The following is a 21,897-nucleotide window of genomic DNA, read 5'->3' as shown; positions in this document are numbered from 1 at the left end:
TCAAAGCAGAGACCAAAATAGTTTCAAGCTCAAGCTGTCATGACTGCACATTCCCCAAGGTGAAATATACTCCAAAGTATCCAAACTTCCCAATGTAAGACGCTTCTTCCTCAAGAAGCCTGTGCTCCAGAAAACTTATTTGAAGATTAGATCCCAGACCCATCAGACATGCATGTAACTCACTACTTTGTGCAACTAAAATATCCATTTTTTCTGGAATATTTTGTATGACTAGATGTAAAGAATCCAATAGCCTTCACCATGCATTCAATGCAGAATCCAAAATTCTTGGCAAAGGATAAAAAGCTTGAGCTGACATGGAATTTAACTACAAAAGAGGTGAGCTAATACTCTTCCATAACAAGCTAAAAAATACAATTTAAAGTCAAATGTCTTGCCAAATGCTTAACATGCAGGGCATATGCCAGAGAATAGAACAATTGACAGCTAAGATTCAAGACTACGTAAGACCTGTTTATGTAAAAAAAAAATAATTTTGGAAGCATCACATGTATAGTTTCAGTAGCTTAGGGAATGTCGTTAAAAAATTTGCTGTTGCAGCATATCTGGTATTTATTGGAAGTTAGGGAACACTTCAAAATCCCAAAATAAAGAAAAACAAAACTCAGCTTTAATAGAAACTGAGAAGAGTTACCTCCTTATTAAGGCTGGAACTGCAGCCTCTCATCTACCACCAATAATTAACCTGTTAAAAGGCTAAAAGCATGTTTTTCCTGAAGAACGCTGTGACAATGTATTTAAGAGCACTTCGACATGTGGAGGGACTTGTATTTCCAGTATTTGTTCCAACAGAAATACAGATAAGCCTATTAACCTACAGACAGGTAACACAAATGGGGCTGGGAAAATAGCCTTTTGCTTATAAATTGCTTTGTGCTTAAGAAGAAGTTGTATCTTCTTTATAAAAAAAGGCAAAAAAACCAACCACACAAAAAAAACCACCACACCAAAAAAGTCCCCTGATGTTTTATGCAAAAGAAAAATAATAAACCTGCAGAGGTCTTTACTGCCTGCACCTTTTTTGATACCTACATGGAAGACATACAAAGCTGAAGTTTCTTTCATCCTTCCTCAGAAGAGCCACATGTAACAGCTAGACCATTCAGAGCTATTTTAGGTATCTCTAAGCACTACTGCATTGTGTAACATACATGTAATTGCCCATAGCTGCTACTTCCAGCATCTAAGCAAACTACCTTATGGAAAGGAAAACCAGCTGCATTGCAGCATTCCAAAAGCATTAGTTGACCTTACGTAGGGTGTGCTTGTGGGGATAAAGTATTTAACTGAGCATGCACATAACGATTCCATTTTAGAAGACAAACTTGCATCTACAGTGCCCAAATTGTAGAGCTTTAACGGAATAAATACTGACCATTGAAATTTAACATGCATCTCACTGGGATAGGTTTTGATCTATCTAGGATCCAACAACAAAAGTTGAACTCCGGAAATGAGCGATAAAAGCCTTGGATTACAAGGATTGTGAAAGTCCTCACAGTCCCGAAAGTACCAATTATACAGATTAAGCACCACAGATGCAATTATGTTTTATGTATGCTGGAGGAGAAAGCAACTTGATAGGCAACACTGAATTAACTTTCACCATCTTAAGGACTGCCTTTATTTAAAGTAGATGTCAAGGCATACTAATACTCCAATTAAACAGAGCATGCACCCTCTGTATGACAGTATCTTTTACAATGCTTTACTCCCCCAGAATTCTAAGCCTGATACTGAAACAGGTTTTGTTCAATCAGTCATGACTCCTGTTGAGGAAACAATGGGGATATTCTGCAAGTGGTTTTAAACCTCTCTTCCCTCTACACACACATGCGACTCTGTGGAACAGATGGGCCTCTAAAAACATCTATATGATTATTTTCACAATGTTGTATAGCTAACTAGAAATATCATTAGAAAAATTATTCCCCTTCATTTCAAGCAGAGTTGATCATCCAAGAAAGGAAGCCTTAATAGAATCTCTTTAGGAGGGCACCCATCTACATCACTTTAATAAAAGTAACAGAAAATTTGTTTAAGAAGAACTTCTGCTAATGCATAAGGATTCCCTTTTATGTTGTCATATGTCTCCCCTCCAGGTTAAATGTTAAAATTGCTGAGCTAGAACTGTTTGCAAGGTGATTGAAGACAAAAATGTGCTTACAGCAAGAGTAGATGTCACTGAAAAATTCTGAGTCATAAACTAGACATTTTCCCAGAACTAAGAATGGCAGATGCTATCAGGACAGACAGAACAGTACATTCTTCCCTAACCTGCAGGCAATATAGGAAGAATCTATATTGAAGGAGGGAAAATTTCTAATCTACACATAGTACAGGAGAACAACCAAACAGACATGAAGAGTTTCTAGGTCAACCTTCCAAAGTAATGCCGTCCACCTTCAATTGTTCATTTACTTTATTTTTTCCCCTCAATTGGACAAGTTGCATCAAGTTTCATCTTTTGTTGTTTATGAAAAAAAGCACAAAGCCAGGGGCTTCTGAGCCCAATAATGAAGAGCTGAGAGTGGCTAGACCACGTAACGTGAACGGCAGGCAGCACAGACTAACTAGCAGTTACGTTACTGCCCTGTTTCACAAAGCCAGAGAAAGGGACCCACAGAACTGAAAAGTTAACTTGTACCAGTCCTGTTTAACACAGGGTGTGAGACTACATAAGAACTTTTCAAAGTAACAGGCATGTGCGTTGTACCAATTTCAGAAGGATACCAGTCAGAGCAAGTAGAAGACATAATGTATAGCAAAAGTTTCAATAGCTACCCTTTTCTAGGTTTCCAGTTTCATATTAGAAATCGTGATTAAAAGCATATGGAGTTCTCAAGTGCCACTGTTAATAGCTTGTGTGACTTAGTGGCAAGGGAAAAAACAAAAAAGCTTCTAGGATATCAATTTTCAAAGCTAATACAAGGTGTTCAAAAATATTACAAATTAAGCCTTTCAACAACTGCCACCATTATTGAAGGAAGCACAAACATAGAAAGTAAATTACTGTCAAGCTCTATTCCCTGCTATTCAAGAACATGCAATATAAACAATAATAAACAATAATACTCTACCACTTTAAGTTGTTAGTGAGATTCATGTGTGAAGTTAATTTATTTCTTTATTTTACTAATGGTATCTAATGAGTTGATGGTTAGTGCCATAAAATATTCATGCTATTGTGAAAATGTGATGTTTGTTCTATTTTAATGAGTGCTACATAGTCCCATGCATGGCATTGAATACAACTAGAAAGAATATATATTAAATGTCATACCCCTGTGTTTAATAGACTGAGAGTAGATATTGACGCAAGACTGCCAGAACTGTCATCCTAATGAGAAAAAACAGAAGCAAAACCTTAGTGAATAAATGAAGGAAAAGACCATTACAATATAGCAACATGCAAGCCAAAATTTAAATTCACATGTAGAGTATTAATACTCTATGTTTGAAGAAACGTGGCTGTTCCTCCTTCTTCTCCAGGCCTCCAAACATAAAAAAACCACATAAAAAGACTTCCCACTTGTGCAAGATGTGCACTTTTTTTTCCTGTTTTAATTGATGTTTCATATTTTCTATGATAAGCACCTTTGCCCGAAGGGAGATCTTTTTCCATGGCACTTCGCAGGTGTGAGACAAAAGGTGTTCCCTGATACACCGTCTCTCCCTAGACCACATCACCCATAAAAGTTACACTTCCACTAGCCTTTGTGGACTTCCACTAGCCTTGGAAGATAAGCTGTTAAAAAGGAAAGAACAAAAGACTGTCTATAGGCTGACACAAGAGAACAGAAACTGTTTGCTCTGAAAATGGATCTTGAAGACCTTGCCTTTATTCAGCTCCTGTTAGATTGCGTCTCACACCTATAAGCTAGTTAGCTTTAAAGCTGAAAAGGAATATTCGAGAAAGGGAAAAGAAACATAACTGGACTTGGATAAGCATTTGGCAAGGAACAAAATACGAGGGTAACTTTCAAACTGAACTTTCACATTAAGAGTTTGTGTTTTTGTATTTAACATGAGAGGGCAAAAAATACCACTAAATCACACAGTGACTTAGAGCAGGCCTTTAAGTCCCTCACCTTCCCCCCTCCCCTCTTATGTTATAATTAGTATTTCTAAATTGAAAGCTCCAACGTGTACTGCATCTCAACCTCACTGGTGAGCTGATGAGAACTAAGATACATTTGTAAGGCTTTGAGGAAAAAGTCACTTAAATTAAAAGTAAGATCCTAAGCAGCGATCTGAACCCCCTCACGCCCCATTGCAGCAAGGCAACCAGGGAAAAGCACGCGTGCAGGAGCCCCTGTACGACCACAGCTCTGCAGGTTTCCATTTCAAAGTCAAAGCTGGTCTTCTAATGGAAGAGCCACGCTTAAAGACAGGGCAGGGGGTGGGGTGGGGAGACACAGCCATTGCTCTTAAGCATTGGATTACAGCACCTGGAAGAAGGAAAATAAGCTTTTTATCATACCTTCAACGTTATTTCTGAACTTATCTGTAGTGTTCTTGTACCATGCATACCCCACACTAATAAAAAGCATTTTAAAGGCTTCCTTCTCCCTTGCCATACTATTTTCTCCTTTCCAGTACTGAAGCACCATGCCAGTCTCAGAAAGGTTAAGGCTTATATAAGTAATAAAAAAAAAATCCAAACAAAAAAACCAAACCACACTTTGAACAAAAGTCACAGCATCTTTACCACCTGAATCTTTTTGCTAAATCCTGTCCTTTTGGAATTTGATACAGCCTGCCTAGATGAGCAGCACCTCAAGCTCACCAGAGTAAATCTGCTTAACCTGCAAAAGCTCACTTCTTAAGAGAAGAAAAAACAATTATTTTTATCTGTGCCACCCTCTGCTAAAGAAATTCAGAGGCTTCCCATCAAAAAGAGAATCCAGAAGACCAAAAATTTAAAAAAAAAAATAGCGTCCCACCAAGGTAAAAGTTCTATCATTTTTATATCTCAAGATTGTTTCTATAGTCTTTGTTTCCCCAAAACCCATCAGCTTCCAAGCACAGAAATGAAAATACATACAATGCTTATGTTTTCTTTTTCAAACTTTAGGAAGAGAAAGTTTGCTTCAATACTCTTCAGAGTTTACCTCAAAGACTTTGCTTTTTTTTTTTTTTTTAAAAAAAAGCAATCAGAAGAATTCACATCAGCAGAGTCATCACCTCTGCGGCATTTCAAAATGCCAGTCGCATGCTCACTGTGGAGTACTCCCCCGAAGATGCATTTGTGCCACCAACATAGCACTGACATCATGAGAAGTTCTCCTTGACAAGCTTTCCTTGTCAAAGCAGTGGGTAAGCGCTGGGAGTAGGAGCTGAACCGTGTTTTACAACCTTTATGCAAACAAAAGGAGAGGTGTTTGTCTCCCTGAGGTCCTACCAGTTTCATTACCATTGTACTGACAAGACAATAATTGCAAAAGTCTAAAACGGTGGGGAGTGTCTTTGAAAGACTTCAACACAACGCTTTGTTTTACCGCTAGCGTAGCATTTTACTGACTACCTGTGCGACTCTGGAAACATGATGGACATTTCTTGAGAACCTGACTGCTACAGGGTCTACAAAGAAAACCGTCACAGCCTTCTCATTGCTGCAAGCAGACAAATTGTTATTTGGGCGTTACATGTTCCTTGCAAGACCTAATATCCCCATTTATCCTCTGTCCTGGTTTCCAGGCAGTTTGTTACCAATGGTTTTCGACCTATATCTGCTAAACAGGCATGAGTCTCGCCTTTCTCTTCTCTCCAGCAGTAGTGCAAGACCAGCCAATGTGACCTCTTATCTAGATAACTATCTGCTTAAGAACCACTCCTATGAAAAGGCATCTAGCACTGTACATACCTTTTGTATGTACAGTGTTGTACATACAAAATGTACTTCTTTCCGACACTTTCAAATCCTTAGATTTTTTGACAAACGTGCCATATACACTTTTTAACCATTAGGAGCTTCATGCATTGTTAAATTGAAACAACAAAGATGGGAGAGAAGAGTTAACATTTCAAGTTAGAAGGTCTGAGTCATATGAAAACCGATTCAAAATGCATCTGTTCCTCCGAAGAGAAGCCTCTGACAACTCTGGTCCCTGGGAGACCATGGGAGTTGTGCTGATCCAGTGAATGCAATTTCTCCATTAGATTTCAGACTGGAGATAACGACATCAGAAAAATATGCAAGTGAAGACACTATTTTTCAGCTCTCAAGTACAGTATTTTACTCCCTCCCCCCCCCCCCCGAACAATTTCGGAGCCACCCAAAAATAATATTTTCAGAGGTTAGCTGTAGGACAGTGACCCAAAATCAGAGTTAGTATTTAACGGACTGTCCAAACTAATACCTTCCATTTTGTACAAAACGTGGTAACTTTTGGAAAGGATGGCTTTAATTCACTTCTGAATATGCAATCATTTCTAAATCACTGCAACCTTTTCATGGTGTGTCAGATTTAAATAGAAAAGCAGCTTCCCCCATCTTATTTAAGGCTGTCACTGACAGTATTTTGTTAAAACTGCTGATAAAGAAAAATAAAACATACACTAAATTCACTTTATCTTGCAATATGTATTTCCGTATTTTGAGTTTACTTTAATTAGGGCGTATTAGGAAAAAATCACCATGCTGCTTTAAACAAATTAATAAAAAGTATTCAAGGCTGCTTTAATAAAAAGAGCTAAATTTAATGGCTTGATATTCAGAACCATTACAGATTAAAAGCTCTTTATTTCAGTAAATGAAACTGAGCTTGCATTTTTAAACAGAACTTGCGCTTCAGACAATACGCACCAAAATGTTACAGATCAGCCCACAAGTCAGTTTCTGTTTTAAATGCTTCTATATTAAAATATTTCAGCAGTCTAATTTAAAGCAGATTTCTGTACAGACTGAAAAGAATTTACCAGACTAATCATTAATGACCACATACTTCTTCTAATAGCCAGTTTTATTAGCTGCAGCTCAGGAAAAAAGGCACGCTTCCTAAAACCATCAAACGCATTTGACATTTGCAATCCTAAAGAGTTGCTGTCTTCCCTTTTTAAAAAACAGTGAAGGAAGGAAGCCCAGAGGAGGGAGATGTCCAGCAAAAGAGTTGGCCTCAATCACATCCTGCTTGGGCAGCTCTAAATCCAAGGAGAGCCGAGCCTGCCAGCAGCTGCGAGCAGGGAGATGCGGCTGCCAAGAGCTTTCAAGCTCTGCCCCAGTTGGAGCCAGAGCATCTCGCCCAAAGCATTGCTGATGGCAGCACAGCTGCAGGGGACTCCACCATCTCCCCAGCCCAGCAAGCCCTGCAGGTTTGCTTTTCGACAACAGTATTTGTCGTCTTCTACATACGCTAAGAAACTTGCAAAGATATTATTTACAGTAATGTTCATTAGACAGTCTCTGAAGGCAGAGCTGGCTAGCATCATTGTCTGAAAAATGTCTGAAACAGTATCCCTAATTAAGTTTCCAGATTTTCTTGGAAGTTATTCAAGATATTAGAATCACTACCTGGCTTCTCTGCAGAGGCATATATAGCAATGTCCAGTTGATGAACAGTTACTGAGAGACACAAGCATTCATTTAAATGTAGTTATCAGTTTACTACATCATCCTTAGCAAAACACAGATAACAAAGGAGGCTTCCCATCAGCCAGGATGGAAACGGGGCATGTGAGCTCTACCATCCTTTTGACTATAAATCTACAATGATGCAATTTTTTTCTTGTTTTATTAATAGGAAAGTCCTTTAACCTTCACAATATTGCCATAAACCTTTGATGTAAGTATGACCCTTAACCAAAAGGCTTCCTCCTTCTATTAATTACAAAGCTTTTCCTGTTGCGAGTTATTTTTTTCTGCAAAAGGACTTCTCAAAATTCCATCCATCATCTGAAGGATGCTGACTCATTAACGAGTTTCCTTAACCAAGGGTTTATTTGCACCCTCCCAAAGCTGGCCACTGGCATCAGTAGAGGCACAGAACTTTGCGTTCAACCATGGAGAATACCATAGCTGTTCAGGAATGGCATGATTTGTTGCTAATAAACTACCCCAAACTCCCTCACAGGCAGCTTGCCTACAGCTTAATCCCATTCTACTTGCATAGTCTTACACCTAGAAGCTCATTTTACAAAAGCTGGTAAACAGCGAACAGCCATTGTTCTGACCACAGATGGCTTAAAAAAAAAAAAAGGGGGGGGTGGAATTCAGGTTTTATATTTCAGATCACACTGGATCCCTTGACTTCAATTTAGAAAGTCAATGTGGAAGTTCGTAGAGACACTCCGCGTAGGACATGAAGTGTTCTGCCAGGTTCACAGAATTACTTGTGAACAGAACATATTAAGCTTTAACCATATTTCTGTCAGCTTCTTAAAGGCCCCAGAACTGCATTCTTGCCTACATTCATTTCACTCACATCTCCTGCATAGTGAAGAATTTAGTCCAGGGACTTCAGTCAGCCATGCAAAAGTGAAGATACTATTTTCCACTGATCTTCAATAACCAAGCCTGCCTATATTCATTCTTACCCATCGCCAGCTTGGCAAATTTGAACACTTTTGAGAAAAGAAACCATTGGCTTTTCTTCAAAGGCATATGCACAAGGAGCAATATTGGAAATTTTAAACACACATGCAAGACATCTGACATATATTAAATATGGGAGACAGTAGGGTCACCTCTCAATTTAAGAAACAAATTTTCTCAGGTATTATAGATCTAACTGTGCAGAGTATAGCATCAGTCTGGTCCCCCTTTGATAAAGCATCATGAGCTTAGATATACAGTTATCTAAAGACCACGCTTTATCTAAATTAGAAGCTAAAAATATTAGCTATTACTGACACATTACTCAAGATTATGTAAATCCGATACTGACCCTAATCTGGCAACCATAACAACACAAACCACATGACTAGTGGCTAGGACCAATTCAATCACGTTTAAAGACAATACATTGTTTTAATATATTTGCTCTTCTGCCACTTCGGAGAAGTTAAGAAAATGGGAACATTACAGTTTAAAAGAGTCACTAAGGGACAAGAGAAAATAAGACTATTTCTGCAGATTATGACTTGGTCTCCAGAACAAACATCTTCATTACTAGAAAACGGGAAGCAGATGACTGGTAGCATTGTGCAAACCCTCTGTTTCTCAGGATGCAAGAGACATCTGGATTTTTACCACAGTATTTTCATAGCACAAGGCCAACAGCATTCATCTGCAAGTAAACTAAGAATACTTGCCTTCTCCCACCCAAAAAGGGGAAACCATTTAAATAAGGAAAATCATATTTGAAAATGTTGAAAAAGCATTAAGTTTACTTCACAGTAAATCAGAATTATTTGGGTTGGAACGGGCCTTTAAAGGTCACGTAGTCCAACCCCCAAGGATTGCACTTTAGGTAATCTCATCATTTTCCTGCAACATTTTATTGTATGACAAGTGCCATTACATTGAAGCCCTTCAAAAAGAACCTCTCACTTTTCACTTCAGTTGCTCCCAAAAGGCCCTCTTCACCATGAAGCTCTTTCTAGAAGATGGCTGAACGCTACTCCATTCACAGCCATTTGCACCTGCCAAACACATCAGCTTATGTGGAATTTAAGAAAGAAGACAGAGAAAACGGCTCTCAAGAGATTCAAGTTACCGTTTTCACCAACACAAGGGGCGTTCACATTTCTTACGTCAATAAATCTTTCAAATTTAGGATCTCACGTTAACATCAAGTTAATGATATATTACCAATTGCTCATCTTTAAAGACTATACATTTTATTATTATTTTAACAAAGTAAAGACAGACTCCACAGGAATGAGTATATGGAAGTGCAGCTTTGTATGAGAGGAAGGAAATCAGAATTACCTTTCTGTAGTACCCCAGTAACTCCAAAACAAGTTCAACATACAGTACTATTTTGAAACAAAAACACCTTGAGTGAGATTAAAAATCCAAATGAAACAAGATCACACGTTTCAGAATTCTAAGCAATTTGTCACAAGTTACTCAGATAGTAAGTCTTCCAAGGCAAGGACTACTATGGAAAGATGAGTTAAATAACAACCACAAAAAATATTTAAAAAAAATCAGTTTTGTAACACCAGAATATCCAAGAATGCTTTAAGAGGATAAATTTATTAGATTCATATCTAGTTTGAAGAAAAACTGAATATACAAGTATGACTACAGTTTTATTGCACAAAACAGGCAAAAGTAACTCAGAACTAAACTACATAAAAGGAAGCCTAGAATACTTCACAATCACTTAACCATTAAAAAAAATGTAGCATATCACGTTAAATAAGGCAAAGTTTTACAGGAAATTAATACAATTTCTGATGTTTTGACCAAAACAGCTTAAATGCTTTTTGAATAAGTATTACTGTATAAGCACTGAGATGTACTCAAGAACGTACTAGCTAATCATAAAACTCAAACTCCTCAGTAACTACTGTCCTTCAGACAAAGCCCCAAAAGAGTCTTCCCAGAGCACTCTATGGCTGTGTAGTAACAACGTGGAGATAACGGCAGAGCACTGCAATACCTATGCATTAATTTCTACAAGTTTTGTACCTACAGTTGTGTGATATTTACTCACCTGCTGAATAATTTTGGAATCTTTTGGAAGGTTTTCCCTGGGTGGGACTTTTCCAAACAACTTCCAACCAGGAGCGCTTTGGACAGCAGGTTTGAGTTCCTTTGTCCTTTTAGTGAAAAAGTTTCTGAAAAGAGAGGAGGGTTTTCTTTTTGTTTATTTTAAGCATATAAATAAGTGATATTTGTACTCACATTTCTTTAAACCAAGTTCACCACTGTAGAGGTTTATGGCTCAGCAAATGCAGCGTGCTACCTTAGCTTTCTCTTATGCTCTAAAATAAGTAACTTGAAGTGGAACAGCTTTCATCACAGGTGCTTTGATGCTAATATATTTGTACTTAACAATTTTACCTCTGAATTCTAAGCTACTTTATGCAACATCAGATCTGTTTCAGTAACACGGGACACTTTCTTAAACGTAAGTTAGCAGCACGCAACAGCTCTCAGACTTTTGTTTGGGGTTTGGTTTAGTGTATCTTATGGAGCTATTTGGAGACTGAAAAGAAAACAGCTGGAAATCACTGTGTAACTTACAGATTTAAAAAAAGAAGTGGTGAACTATTACTTCTACTAACACTTTCTGCAATCTTCACACCTTCAACTTTCATAACATGGACTAGAAAACCGCAGAGCATGCACACAGCTTCAGTTTAGCGGGTAACCTTTGCCAGTGCCTAAAGCAATTACACTCAGACAGGCAGCTGACTGCATCCCGCCTGGATGCGTTCCTGTCCAGCTTGCTCTAGGTGAACCTGCTTTGGCAGAAGGGTTGGACTAGATGATCTCCAAAGGTCCCTTCCAACCCCGACAATTCTGTGGTTCAATTACTTCTTAGAAAGGCAACAATCACAAGGTGATACTAGCAACCATTTGTCTAGATACATGGCTGTACTATTTGACTCTGATCACAAGCTCCCACAGAGTGTTAGGTATGAGTGCTTTGAAATTGAAAGTGCATTTATTTTGAGTATTGGAAAGTTACTTTCCAGAAACTTATAACACAAAGGGATTAAAAGTTCATAGTCTAAGGTTACTTCTCAGGATGCTTAAAAGTTGACCTCTGAGCAAACATAATACGGAGCACTTTTATTGGAAGATGTTTTTGTGCAGTGCTAACTAGCTAACTTTGTACTTTCACACTGTTCCTCTGGAAAGAGATCCCCAGATTTATTCTTTACCTAAAGCATTTGCTATATTTTAAAACACATTTCCTTCTCAAACTGAAAGCATTCCCATTTTTGCACAGGGAATAGTCTCTTGGCTTTGCCCAGACAGAAGTAGTGTGCTTCAACAACTGCAATTCCTCTGAAAAGTACACAGTTGCTCTTAAATTCCAGAGCTGTCAGGGTTTCTGACCATGCAGCACAGTTTTACAATTAGGAACTGTTAGTGTTTGTAAGACATTGTATAGCTTTCAAATACAAACTATCTTTTCAGTTCCCAGAATGTTTTTTGTTATTTGGGAAACAAGGAAATGCCTGTCACAAAAATCCCTTCTGTGCAAGTCTGTGTGAATGGACTCTACAGATCCTTGTGTGTAGCTGAAGGTCTAGTCCCCAGAAAACAGCAAACTGAAGAGAAGAAGTAGATGCTGATAAAGTATGAAAGTCTCCCAAGAACCAGCAACCTCAAGACTAGCCGTCCTGTGGAACCCACGACAACCGAGAAACTCAGAACACCAAGACTCTGCTCGCTCCGCCTGAGGCCACCAGCACATGCTGCCATCAACAGCTTGCTAAAAAAAAGGCAAAAGGCTGCATTCAAGAAAGCAGCAGCTGCTCTAGGCAGGCAGGGACTATGGGATTACATACACACCTGATGAAAGACAGCGCCTTGAGGGGATTATTATTTTTTTTCTTGAACACCCACATAGAAGCTGTTGGCGCATCAGTGCGCCCCACCACTCTGTGGAGGTCTCACAGCTGTTGTTCCAACCCAGTAACTGAGTAAGCATGTTTGGGAATAACTGCTTGCACTGTATGAATAGTTACCTGCCATTAATGGAATCAAGCTGTTGCTATTAATAATAGCTTAATTAATACAAGGTCTTCTAGTAAGCATTGGTTGTGAGCCATGCATCCCAGAACTCTGTCCCCCATCAGGGAAATTTGCAGTATCTCAGTCCATCCCTGCAAATGCCAAGTAAGCACCCAGAACACCAAATGAGCCATTTCTGACACGTGACCTGGAAGGAACGGCTGATGAAAAGGCCAAGCCACGGTACCACTAAAAGACACTGTCCTCAGTCAATCCCAGGACTGCATACCATTAGTGAAATGAACAGGTCCATCCATAAAAGCAAAAAAGATGTAAAAAGTGTGCTTATGTAAATGACAAAGATTCATTTCACAAGTACATGACACCTTTCACAGTGCTCTGCAGGGTCTTCAGGAGAGGAGTGTTCAAAGAATCATCAAGAAAACAAGACAAAGTATTCTAAAGACCAAGATGTCACTGAACACCACGCTACAGCCTTGCCCTTAAACTGGCAACTACTGCAGTGGCTGTATTTGAACTTAATCAGAGATCTTTTTTTCCCCAAAAGCAGGTATGAAGAGAGATACGCTCTGGAGTACTGTTCTTGAAATATGGAATAGCTCATGCATCCTGACTTCATGGATAGCCATAAGCATCCAGTCCCAGCACGTACTTCAGAATACCACCAGGATTACCCAGTGGTTCAGCTCCATTGCTTCTAGCACTTGTGGAAGCTGAAAAAATGCAGGCCTTTAACACTGATGGCAATCTGTCACTGTATCAAAGCTGTCTGATGATTAACCAGGAAGCTGGCAGATTTAAAAAGGAAAAACGTGTAAACACACAGGTTTTAATTAATATTTCTGTACAAAAGATTTAAGCCTGCTCATGGCTCTTATGAGATTTGATTTAATTTTTTTTAAATAAGTATAACATTAGAACAAGCCTTCTAGAAGGTAGTCCCCACCATAATAGATCTTGAGGGGGTTTTTTTATTTAAATATTCTTTGCTGTACTGAATTAAGCAAAGGCTTATTTTGCTTTATACAAATGCACAAGTGAAAATACAAGTGTTACTCTTATTGAGTAGGTATTAATTGAAGTTTGTTTCTTGTGAATGCAAAAAGCTGGTCAAACTTTACATCATGTCAGAATAAACCTCACACAGGAATGCTAATCCAAGAGAAATTAATGGAAGGTTTACAAATAAGCTTTGCTGAAGATGGAAGGACGCTTTTAATACATTGTTTTGGCAGCTCACAGTATCACATCTGATGTGTTGTTGACAACAGTAAAGCCTTACAAAAGCCCTGTTAAGGAACAGCATCTGTGAATACTTAGAAGTTGCATTCACTGAATTGCACGAAGTGTACTAGATTTGATATATTTGTTGCTGCTTAGAATATTCATGAGTTTCACTGATCCCAGGAAAAGTTATCCATTGAGATGGACTGAAGAGTCAATAGCATTTTGGTACAGAATCTCAAAAAACATTGGAAAACTTCAAAATTCCTTAAAAAGAAGCCTACAGTTTAGAACTGAATAATGCTTTCTGCTGAAAGGACCTGTGGGATAGAAGTATTAAATTATTTCATTGAATTAAGCTCTAGTTTACAAAAGCCCAGTGGAAAAGTTGCAAGCTTTTTCCCTGCTAGTTTTATATACCCACACTGGAACACATATTAACACTCTCAAATGGCGCTCAAAAACGTTTCCGTAGGTGTGCTGAAGAGCTTGAAAAGTAGCTGAAGCACCACAGAACAAGAAGCTGTTACTGGCACATACCAAGACATCTGTCCCTACCGTGGTTTGGATCACACTATACAAAAACCTATGGTCTCTCATGATCGCACAACTACAACAGCTGTAGTAACAGCTACAAGTGGTAGTTTTCTTCCTTATTTAACAACACTGGTTCAACTATTCCAGCTTGTGCCCACAGCAGTCTGTGCAAGAGTTTCACCATACTGATGGTATGATCATTCAAAGATGTTAGCCATCTCCACAGGTGGCATTGATGTGATGTTCTAGTAATGTGATTGCTTGTTTCCACTCCGCTTTTCTTTTCAAATCACTTTTTTTCTTGCTGTTTAAGATAAACTGGTGAAGTCTAAAAGCAGTTAGAATTAAGCCTCAGAAGGGCATAGGTGGAACTTCATATTTTAATGGGATTTTTTTGTTTACTTTGGGGTTTTGGCTTTCCCTATAGCCACCATAAACCTGAACACAAAATTTTTTCCCACATTTTGAGCTAGCTACATGCCAGCCCAAGAGGATGACAGATTTCCAAGTTTTAGAAACTACTGGAAAATAGCAGAGACAAGTGCTTCAAAATTGATCTCAAATTTCATCCAACATCAGACTGGAAACTGGGCTGCCGTATTTGCACAATAGTCACTCAAAGGAAGCTGAAGTGCTTTGAATAGCAGCAACCATGAACATCAGCGGGCAGGAAAGGCACCAGGCTAGATACAACTCCTGCACTCTGCCTCTAGGTAAAACTGATCCACCTCTCTACAAGACCAAGCAGTCTTGTGATAGTCTGCTCTTTGACCAAAAACATCAAACTCAAATCTAGTTTCAAGATAGATGTCATTTTTGGTACAGTTCTTTCAAAAAAAAAAATCCCACATACTGACCTTCCCTTTCTACAACTCCACTGTGTGCCAATCACAACAGGCTATATGTATTTCGCTGCTTCGTTCATCCCAGTAAAGCCTGAAGTTGCTTTCCTTCCCACTCCAAATGCACATCCTTGGGTTTCCAATCTTAACTTTGAGCCTCAAAGGAACATGCCAGAAGAATTATCTCTGATGATTCAGAGCTCTGACGTTGTTGAGATATAGTACTGCATTATTGGACACAATCAGCTTCATTTACTTCCCATTTTCCCTAAAACTCACCCAAGTGCAGCATTCTTAACAATAACACTTGGAAACAGCATTCACAAGCCTGTATCTGCCCTTAGCTTTAAAACAAGATATACTTCCTAACTCGCCTCTCCACTCCCTCCATAAAACTGTAACCTATAGCCTTTAAACCCACACATACATTCAACGCCACTTGTGAAGCACCAGCCCCAGCTTTCAATGCTACAGGACTAAAGGGACTCCACGGATAGCACAGCTGTTCTAACCTGGCAGAGAAGCAGGAGGACGAATTGTGCTAGAACCCCAAAGGAAAAAGAAAATAGTAATTTAGAAATCTGTGAAATGCAACTAAGTTGCGAGATGGCAAGCTAAAATGCAGTCCTGGTGCATACAGTTCACCCTGAGTTGTTAAAGTACTTTTAGTGTGACTGCCTAGAAAGCCATCCTAACAGTTCAGCCAGTGAGGCTAGCAATGCAGTTTCAGTCAGATTTTTAAAAGGCATAGCACACTCAGAGTTAATTAGTCAGCCAAAGCAGACAGGTGTCCTAATAGGGATTTGCCTCCTCCGCATGGAAGGCGAGGTTGCAGCATCATTCTACTTCTTAGTAGGTGTTAGAGAATCAAGTCATTGCAACTCCACCTTCAGACCCAAGCTTCACCTGTTCTGCTGCTTTTAGGTATCTATATACAAACTGCAAGTGCAGAAGGTTGGATCTTACACCTGAGCCATTTAAGATGAGCGTATCAGTGTGAAGCATATTAAAACCAGCCTACCTTTCTCCAATTTGTTAATCCTGCACTACAAAAAAACCAGCAAAAATCAAGTGGTATCAGCTACTGACACAAGGATACGGTCTCAGAAGAGAGGATAAAACACGGAATCATCATTACCGTTAAACCTAAGCAACCAAGCACGCTTCCTTACAGTTCACTTTAATATGCAGATAAATCTAATTCAAAATGCTGCACAATATTAGGCAATGAAAAACTGTGAGCATCCTTGGAAAGCGATCCTTGCAGAACCTGAAGCATGGCACCAATGAAACAATTTTTTCCAAATAAAGTATTCAGAATTCAGAGTTATCTTAGAAATAAATGAATACTGTGTTTAAAGCTTGATGCTGAAAGGTAGACTGCTATTCCCTAATTTATTTCCCTTGCAAGGTAGCTTTGACCTTGCTCAAAATATTTACTCACTGATCTACAAATAAAATAGTTCCAACAAGTGACCTTTTAAGTTAGAGTACCAAAAATTACTTTTTTTTTTTATAAAAAACCCCAACTTACTGTTAAAACATTTTTGTGACTTCTACTTTATACACACAACCATCTGGTTTACTGTCATTTTCAATCAACAAACATTTCTTCTCATTGCATCCACCTTTCAAGAGCTGATAACAGGGAAGAGCTGAGAAAACAAGCTTTGAAAGCCACAAGAACTGACAAAGGAAGTGAGGGTTGATTACATTTTCCTTTTTATTAAGCATCTAGTGCGTATTATTAGACATGGCATAAGACAACTGCCTCATGTTAAATCCAGGGAAGCGAGACACCAACAGGAAGGAATCAGCATCACATCAAGAGCATCCTCATTCTATCCTATATAACTTTTCGACCAGGAATCACAAAGGCCAGGAGAGGGAATCCAGCATGGAATTAATGTTACAAATGAGCACTGAGTTGGACAAAGAACAGTCTAGGTTTACTGTTTGTTTTAAATATAATTATAAAAATGCAATTAGAAATCCTGGAAGTTTCATTTCTCTGCAATAACTATAGAACATTAAAAACCCACTGATTCCAATAAAACCTCAGAATTTGTAAAAGGAATGTGAAGTAACAAAACTCATTAAAAACTGTGTATGTATTACATACAATTGATTTTGCATCTCCAGAAAGGTTAGAGTTCTGCTCATGCATACAGGCTGTTCTTGCTCCATCCCTAGGCTAATTTTTAAATAAGTTTCCTAGGCATACCAAATAGGTCTATGTTTGAAATTTGATGAAATTTGAATTAGCTGAGAGACAAACTGGTAAGAAAATTACTTGTGTACCTAATAATCTTTATCCAGGGAGCTGTATCAGTGAGGAGTTAGAAGAGGTATGTCCCAGGAATTTTTACTGGTATAGCATTAAAATGAATCGTTTTGACTTAAAACCATACTTCCAGAGCAGTCTTCACTGAAGACCTCCGCAAGCCTGCAATTCCATATTCCTTTCAAGACTATAACTGAGTACAGAACAAGAATTATTACATTCACATTGGCATGTCTTTACCATGTGTAAAACTCAAAAGCTGCTTAAGAACACAACAGAATTTTTCTTTGTGCTCAAGTCTTGTCCATTCTGTTAAGGTCTTATGTGCAACAACTCGGAAATAACAGCAGAAAAACATTGCTTGATTATATATAATTAGCTCTGCTTTAAACAAGACTTTTCAATAATTTACATACAGAAACAAACATAACAACTCTAAGCATAAATAATGAATCATTAAAAGGAAATAAAACCTTTTAGTTAGCCACTTACAAAGCTTGCTAGGCAAGAAAAGTAGGATTCTGTTTCTACATTTTAAACTGTTTACATACAGTACACTATTTGTAGGAATTGATAAAGTGTGTCCAAAAAGCTACAATGTATGTTCAGAGTGCACACAGTAATTATTTCTCAGACCAATGGATAGGATATCCCCTTTATTTTAGATTTGAACTATATGACATCGTCCAGGAGCTATTTGCTCACTTTCACATGCTCAGAAACGTCATCTCACATTATTAGTTATGGCTAGAAAAGGGATATGAATGTAAAAATATCAAGAACAAATACCCCCTACTTTACAAATGCACTTTTCAACTCATCCTTTACTCTCACATTTCAACCTTAGTTTGTAAGTTTACATGCAACTGTTTTTATGTTTAGTTTAAAATTCTTAACATGGAGATTTAGAACAAGAGACTAATAATTTTTTTTTTTTTTACACAGTCTATATTTCTAGTTTCAAAAACTGAGAATAACATCATCCCATTTTGATTCAATACATTTATACAATTGCTCTGAGCACAAGTTCCACGTTCTACCCTATATTGGGGGAGAGGTGGCCCAACTGATTCTACAGTTCACATCTTCCACCACCTGGCCACAAGAAGTTGGACACCAGCTTCTCTTTAAATTACCCCCAAACACAGCTCTATTACAGGATCTTTCTAGTTTCAGCACATTTTAGCAGTACAAAGATCTCTTCTTTCTCTCCACACCAAAACAACCCGAAGAGTATCCCAAACCACCCTCTCCAAAGGAACTTCAATGTTTGCATTTCTAAAACTACAGCCTTCAGTGCTATACAAGCAAGTTTTTGGTTTCCCCCTCCTCCCCCCAGAAAATTAAAATATGAAACTAGAACACACGCTTTCAGCAAGACCAAGCTTGCAGTATTTTATTTTTTTTTAATGAAACTGACATTTCCATTAATACTACTGGTCTACTAAAGCCTCAGCTACAATTAGGTATATCTGAAATCTAATGGACTGTCAAGGAGTAGCTGCTAAGGAGCAAGGGCTAGGGAAGGAGGAGGTTTCTGGCCTCTTAGAGAGGATACAAAGATTAACAGAATTATTATGGAACTGCGCTGAAGAGACTAAACTAGATCAAGCCTATTGCTCAAGCTCCTAGTTGATATCAGTCCCAAAGTGGCTTTACAAACTGCTGGCAAAACAGTTTTACTACAGGTACACACACATTTGGGAAGTTTTAAGAGTTGAAAGTGTTTAGCAATATATCACAGAACACTTACTGGCAAACAGTACTTTACCAGTCCACATTATACGCTTAACAAAAAGCTGGTGCACAGGCCAGCTTTACGAACAGGCTCAAGCATTCTGAACCATATGTAAACAGACAGACACGTATGTAAGGTGACTTTCAGAATGCTCAAGTACAAAAAGAGTAAAGGAAGATAATCAGTGTGGTCTCACCTTTACTTTTCAGAGTGAACTAGCAAAACAGAGCTCTATGCCAAACTATTCTATCATCTTCATATTTAATCAGGTAGTTCAGCAGATATTTTGACAGTATGCCAAACACTATGGTCAATTTTCTGTAATAATAACCAAGTGTCACTTGCCCACAGAATCTAAACTGAAATCCTAGATCAGAGCTGCAAGAAGTGAACAATTTCTACCAGTTGACTACAGATGTTCTGCTATTTCTTGCATGGCCAGGAATATCTACTCCAGCAAAGCCACAGCTGGTTAACCAGGAACATACTCCAAACTAAACAACGCCAGAAGAGTAAGACCCGTTCCTCCCTGCCACACACATAGTGGTCAAGCTGTTTCAGCTCCACTGAGGGGAAGCCCATTTCTTTTCCTTGCACCAGTACTGTCCTACACTCCCTTCTGCTGCAATTCCGAGACTTTCCATACCTTGCAAGTCACTAATCCTGCAGAAAACCATCCACATTTTTCCCCTCCCCAGCTTAATGAGCTACAGCAGCTCACAGAGGATCAAATAAATACCAGAAGCAGGGAAGAGACATTCCCTTTGTTTCCTGACAACAGCAAGTTCTTCAATCAGCTCACCAAGATATCTCAAGGAAGTACAACCTAATTAAGCAAACTACCAAAAACTGTTCAAGTAGTAATTCACTTCCAGTTAAGGCAAAAGTCACCAGCTTTATCAGGGCAGTCACCATACCTATAGTCCAAATGTTCCTATACCAGATACGTTTTCAAGACCAGGTATGTTTTCATGTTTCAAGTACGTGAGAAAGATTTTCAGCCTTAGACACAGCCTATAAGTCAGTGAACTGTAAATTCAAACACAAGACACAGTTTTATTTTGAAGACTGTCCCAAGGGTTGGCAATGCATAGTACTCTGACCAGCCTGCTTAAACTTCATTGAATATTTTTCCCTTCTGCTCCCAGACAGAGTGCCTGTCGACTACTTGATTGTGTAATGTAGTACTACAAAGTACTACTGTACTACTTTTGTAGACGCTCACTGTATCAGGTTTCTGCTGTGGTTCACAATATATTTTATATCACTGCCTCAGTGATAAATTGCAGAAATACTACAAAATGCAAGAATCCATTTTTGATATTAGACAGCTGATATTAATACGTAAAAGCCTGATTCCTTTCAGTTTTGCCTGATGGCTTTGTGTTTTACAAAGCAAGGAAGAAATTCCCCAGTCTACCACTCAGCTGCTTACAGAATTTGAGGAACAGCAAGCAACTTGCAAAACACCTGAAGTTTATAGGAACAAAAAGCTAGAATCATAGAATCATTTAGGTTGGAAAATACCTTTAAGATCATTGGGTCCAACTGTAAACCCAACGCTGTCAAGTCCACCACTAAACCATGTCCCTCAGTGCTACATCTACACGTCTTCTAAACACCTCCAGGTGTTTAGAACACCTCCAACCTCTGCACTGGGCAGCCCATTCCAATGCCTGATAACCCTTTCGGAAGAAATTTTTCTTAATATCCAATCTAAACCTCCCCTGGCACAACTTGAGGCCATTTCCTCTTGTCCTATCGCTTGTTACTCGGGAGAAGAGACCGACTCCCACCTCACTACAACCACCTTTCAGGTAGTTGTAGAGAGCAATAATGTCTCCCCTCAGCCTCCTTTTCTCCAGGCTGAACCACCCCAGCTCCCTCAGCTGCCTAAAGCAGAGATACTTTGTGCTCTGGAATCTTCACTGCTTCCCACTTCACAGCAAATACCTTTGGTAGTTCATGGTTTGTTTGGTTTTTTTAAAGCACGCTGGCATCCAGCATACAAACAGCTTCATTATTGCCCAGCAGCGAGACAGACAAGAACCTACATTAATGGATGCATTAGGCAACTGGAGCAATACAGACAGGACTGAGCTGTGATGTGGCCAGGGCCAAGCTTCCCCTGCTACAGAAAGCAGAGAAGCTGGTATCAACAACTCTGCTGCTCTTGGGGCACTAGTAAAATGTGTGAAGTACAGTCACCCTTTTCCCATAGCATCTTCCTCAGCACATCAAACCAGACCGAAGCAACAGAGGCAGCAGCAGCAAGCCTGGGTTTCTGTGGCTCCAGCAGAAGGGCTATAGCTGTTCTGCTGCTCTCTCTATCTCTGGTGCCTTTTCTCCTTTACTTTTAGACAATCACCTAGTTTGCCTATAGCTGGCCTTCAGGAAGTTTGTTTAGATCAACAGAACTGCCCTAGGCAAGGGAAGCCAACAAAGGCAGCTTTTATTTTACTACCTGATCAAGAGACTCTCTCACTGACTTGAGAGCACATTTAATAAAAGTCCCCAATATAACAAGGGAAATTTAACATGATTTCTTCTTAATAAAGGAGAACCTTGCAGAAGGATGGAGAAAAACTGCAAAGAGCTTCCTCCCATAGGCCACAGGTTTTATTTTCAGTCAGGAGGAAAGGAATTTGCA

General features: G+C 38.9%; 1 protein-coding gene across 6 annotated transcripts in view; it reads right to left on the bottom strand.

Annotated features, from left to right (window-relative positions):
- The window catches only part of TBC1D12 (TBC1 domain family member 12), a 49,488-nt gene that overhangs the window by 18,326 nt on the left and 9,265 nt on the right, over positions 1-21,897 (bottom strand). For 3 of the 6 annotated variants that reach the window (XM_074591093.1, XM_074591094.1, XM_074591092.1), the window contains exons 2-3: positions 10,626-10,749; positions 3,305-3,361 (exon numbers count right to left, since the gene is read on the bottom strand). The exons of 1 other annotated variant lie outside the window; for it this stretch is intronic. In XM_074591093.1, coding sequence (XP_074447194.1) covers positions 3,305-3,361; positions 10,626-10,749 — 181 coding nt within the window. The remainder of the gene's footprint in view (positions 1-3,304; positions 3,362-10,625; positions 10,750-21,897) is intronic. 2 more of the 6 variants (XM_074591095.1, XM_074591091.1) reach the window with 1 other exon arrangement.

This window comes from Larus michahellis, chromosome 6, assembly GCF_964199755.1.
Source record: "Larus michahellis chromosome 6, bLarMic1.1, whole genome shotgun sequence".
NCBI lineage: Eukaryota > Metazoa > Chordata > Aves > Charadriiformes > Laridae > Larus > Larus michahellis.
This window is presented reverse-complemented; position numbering and strand designations above follow the sequence as displayed.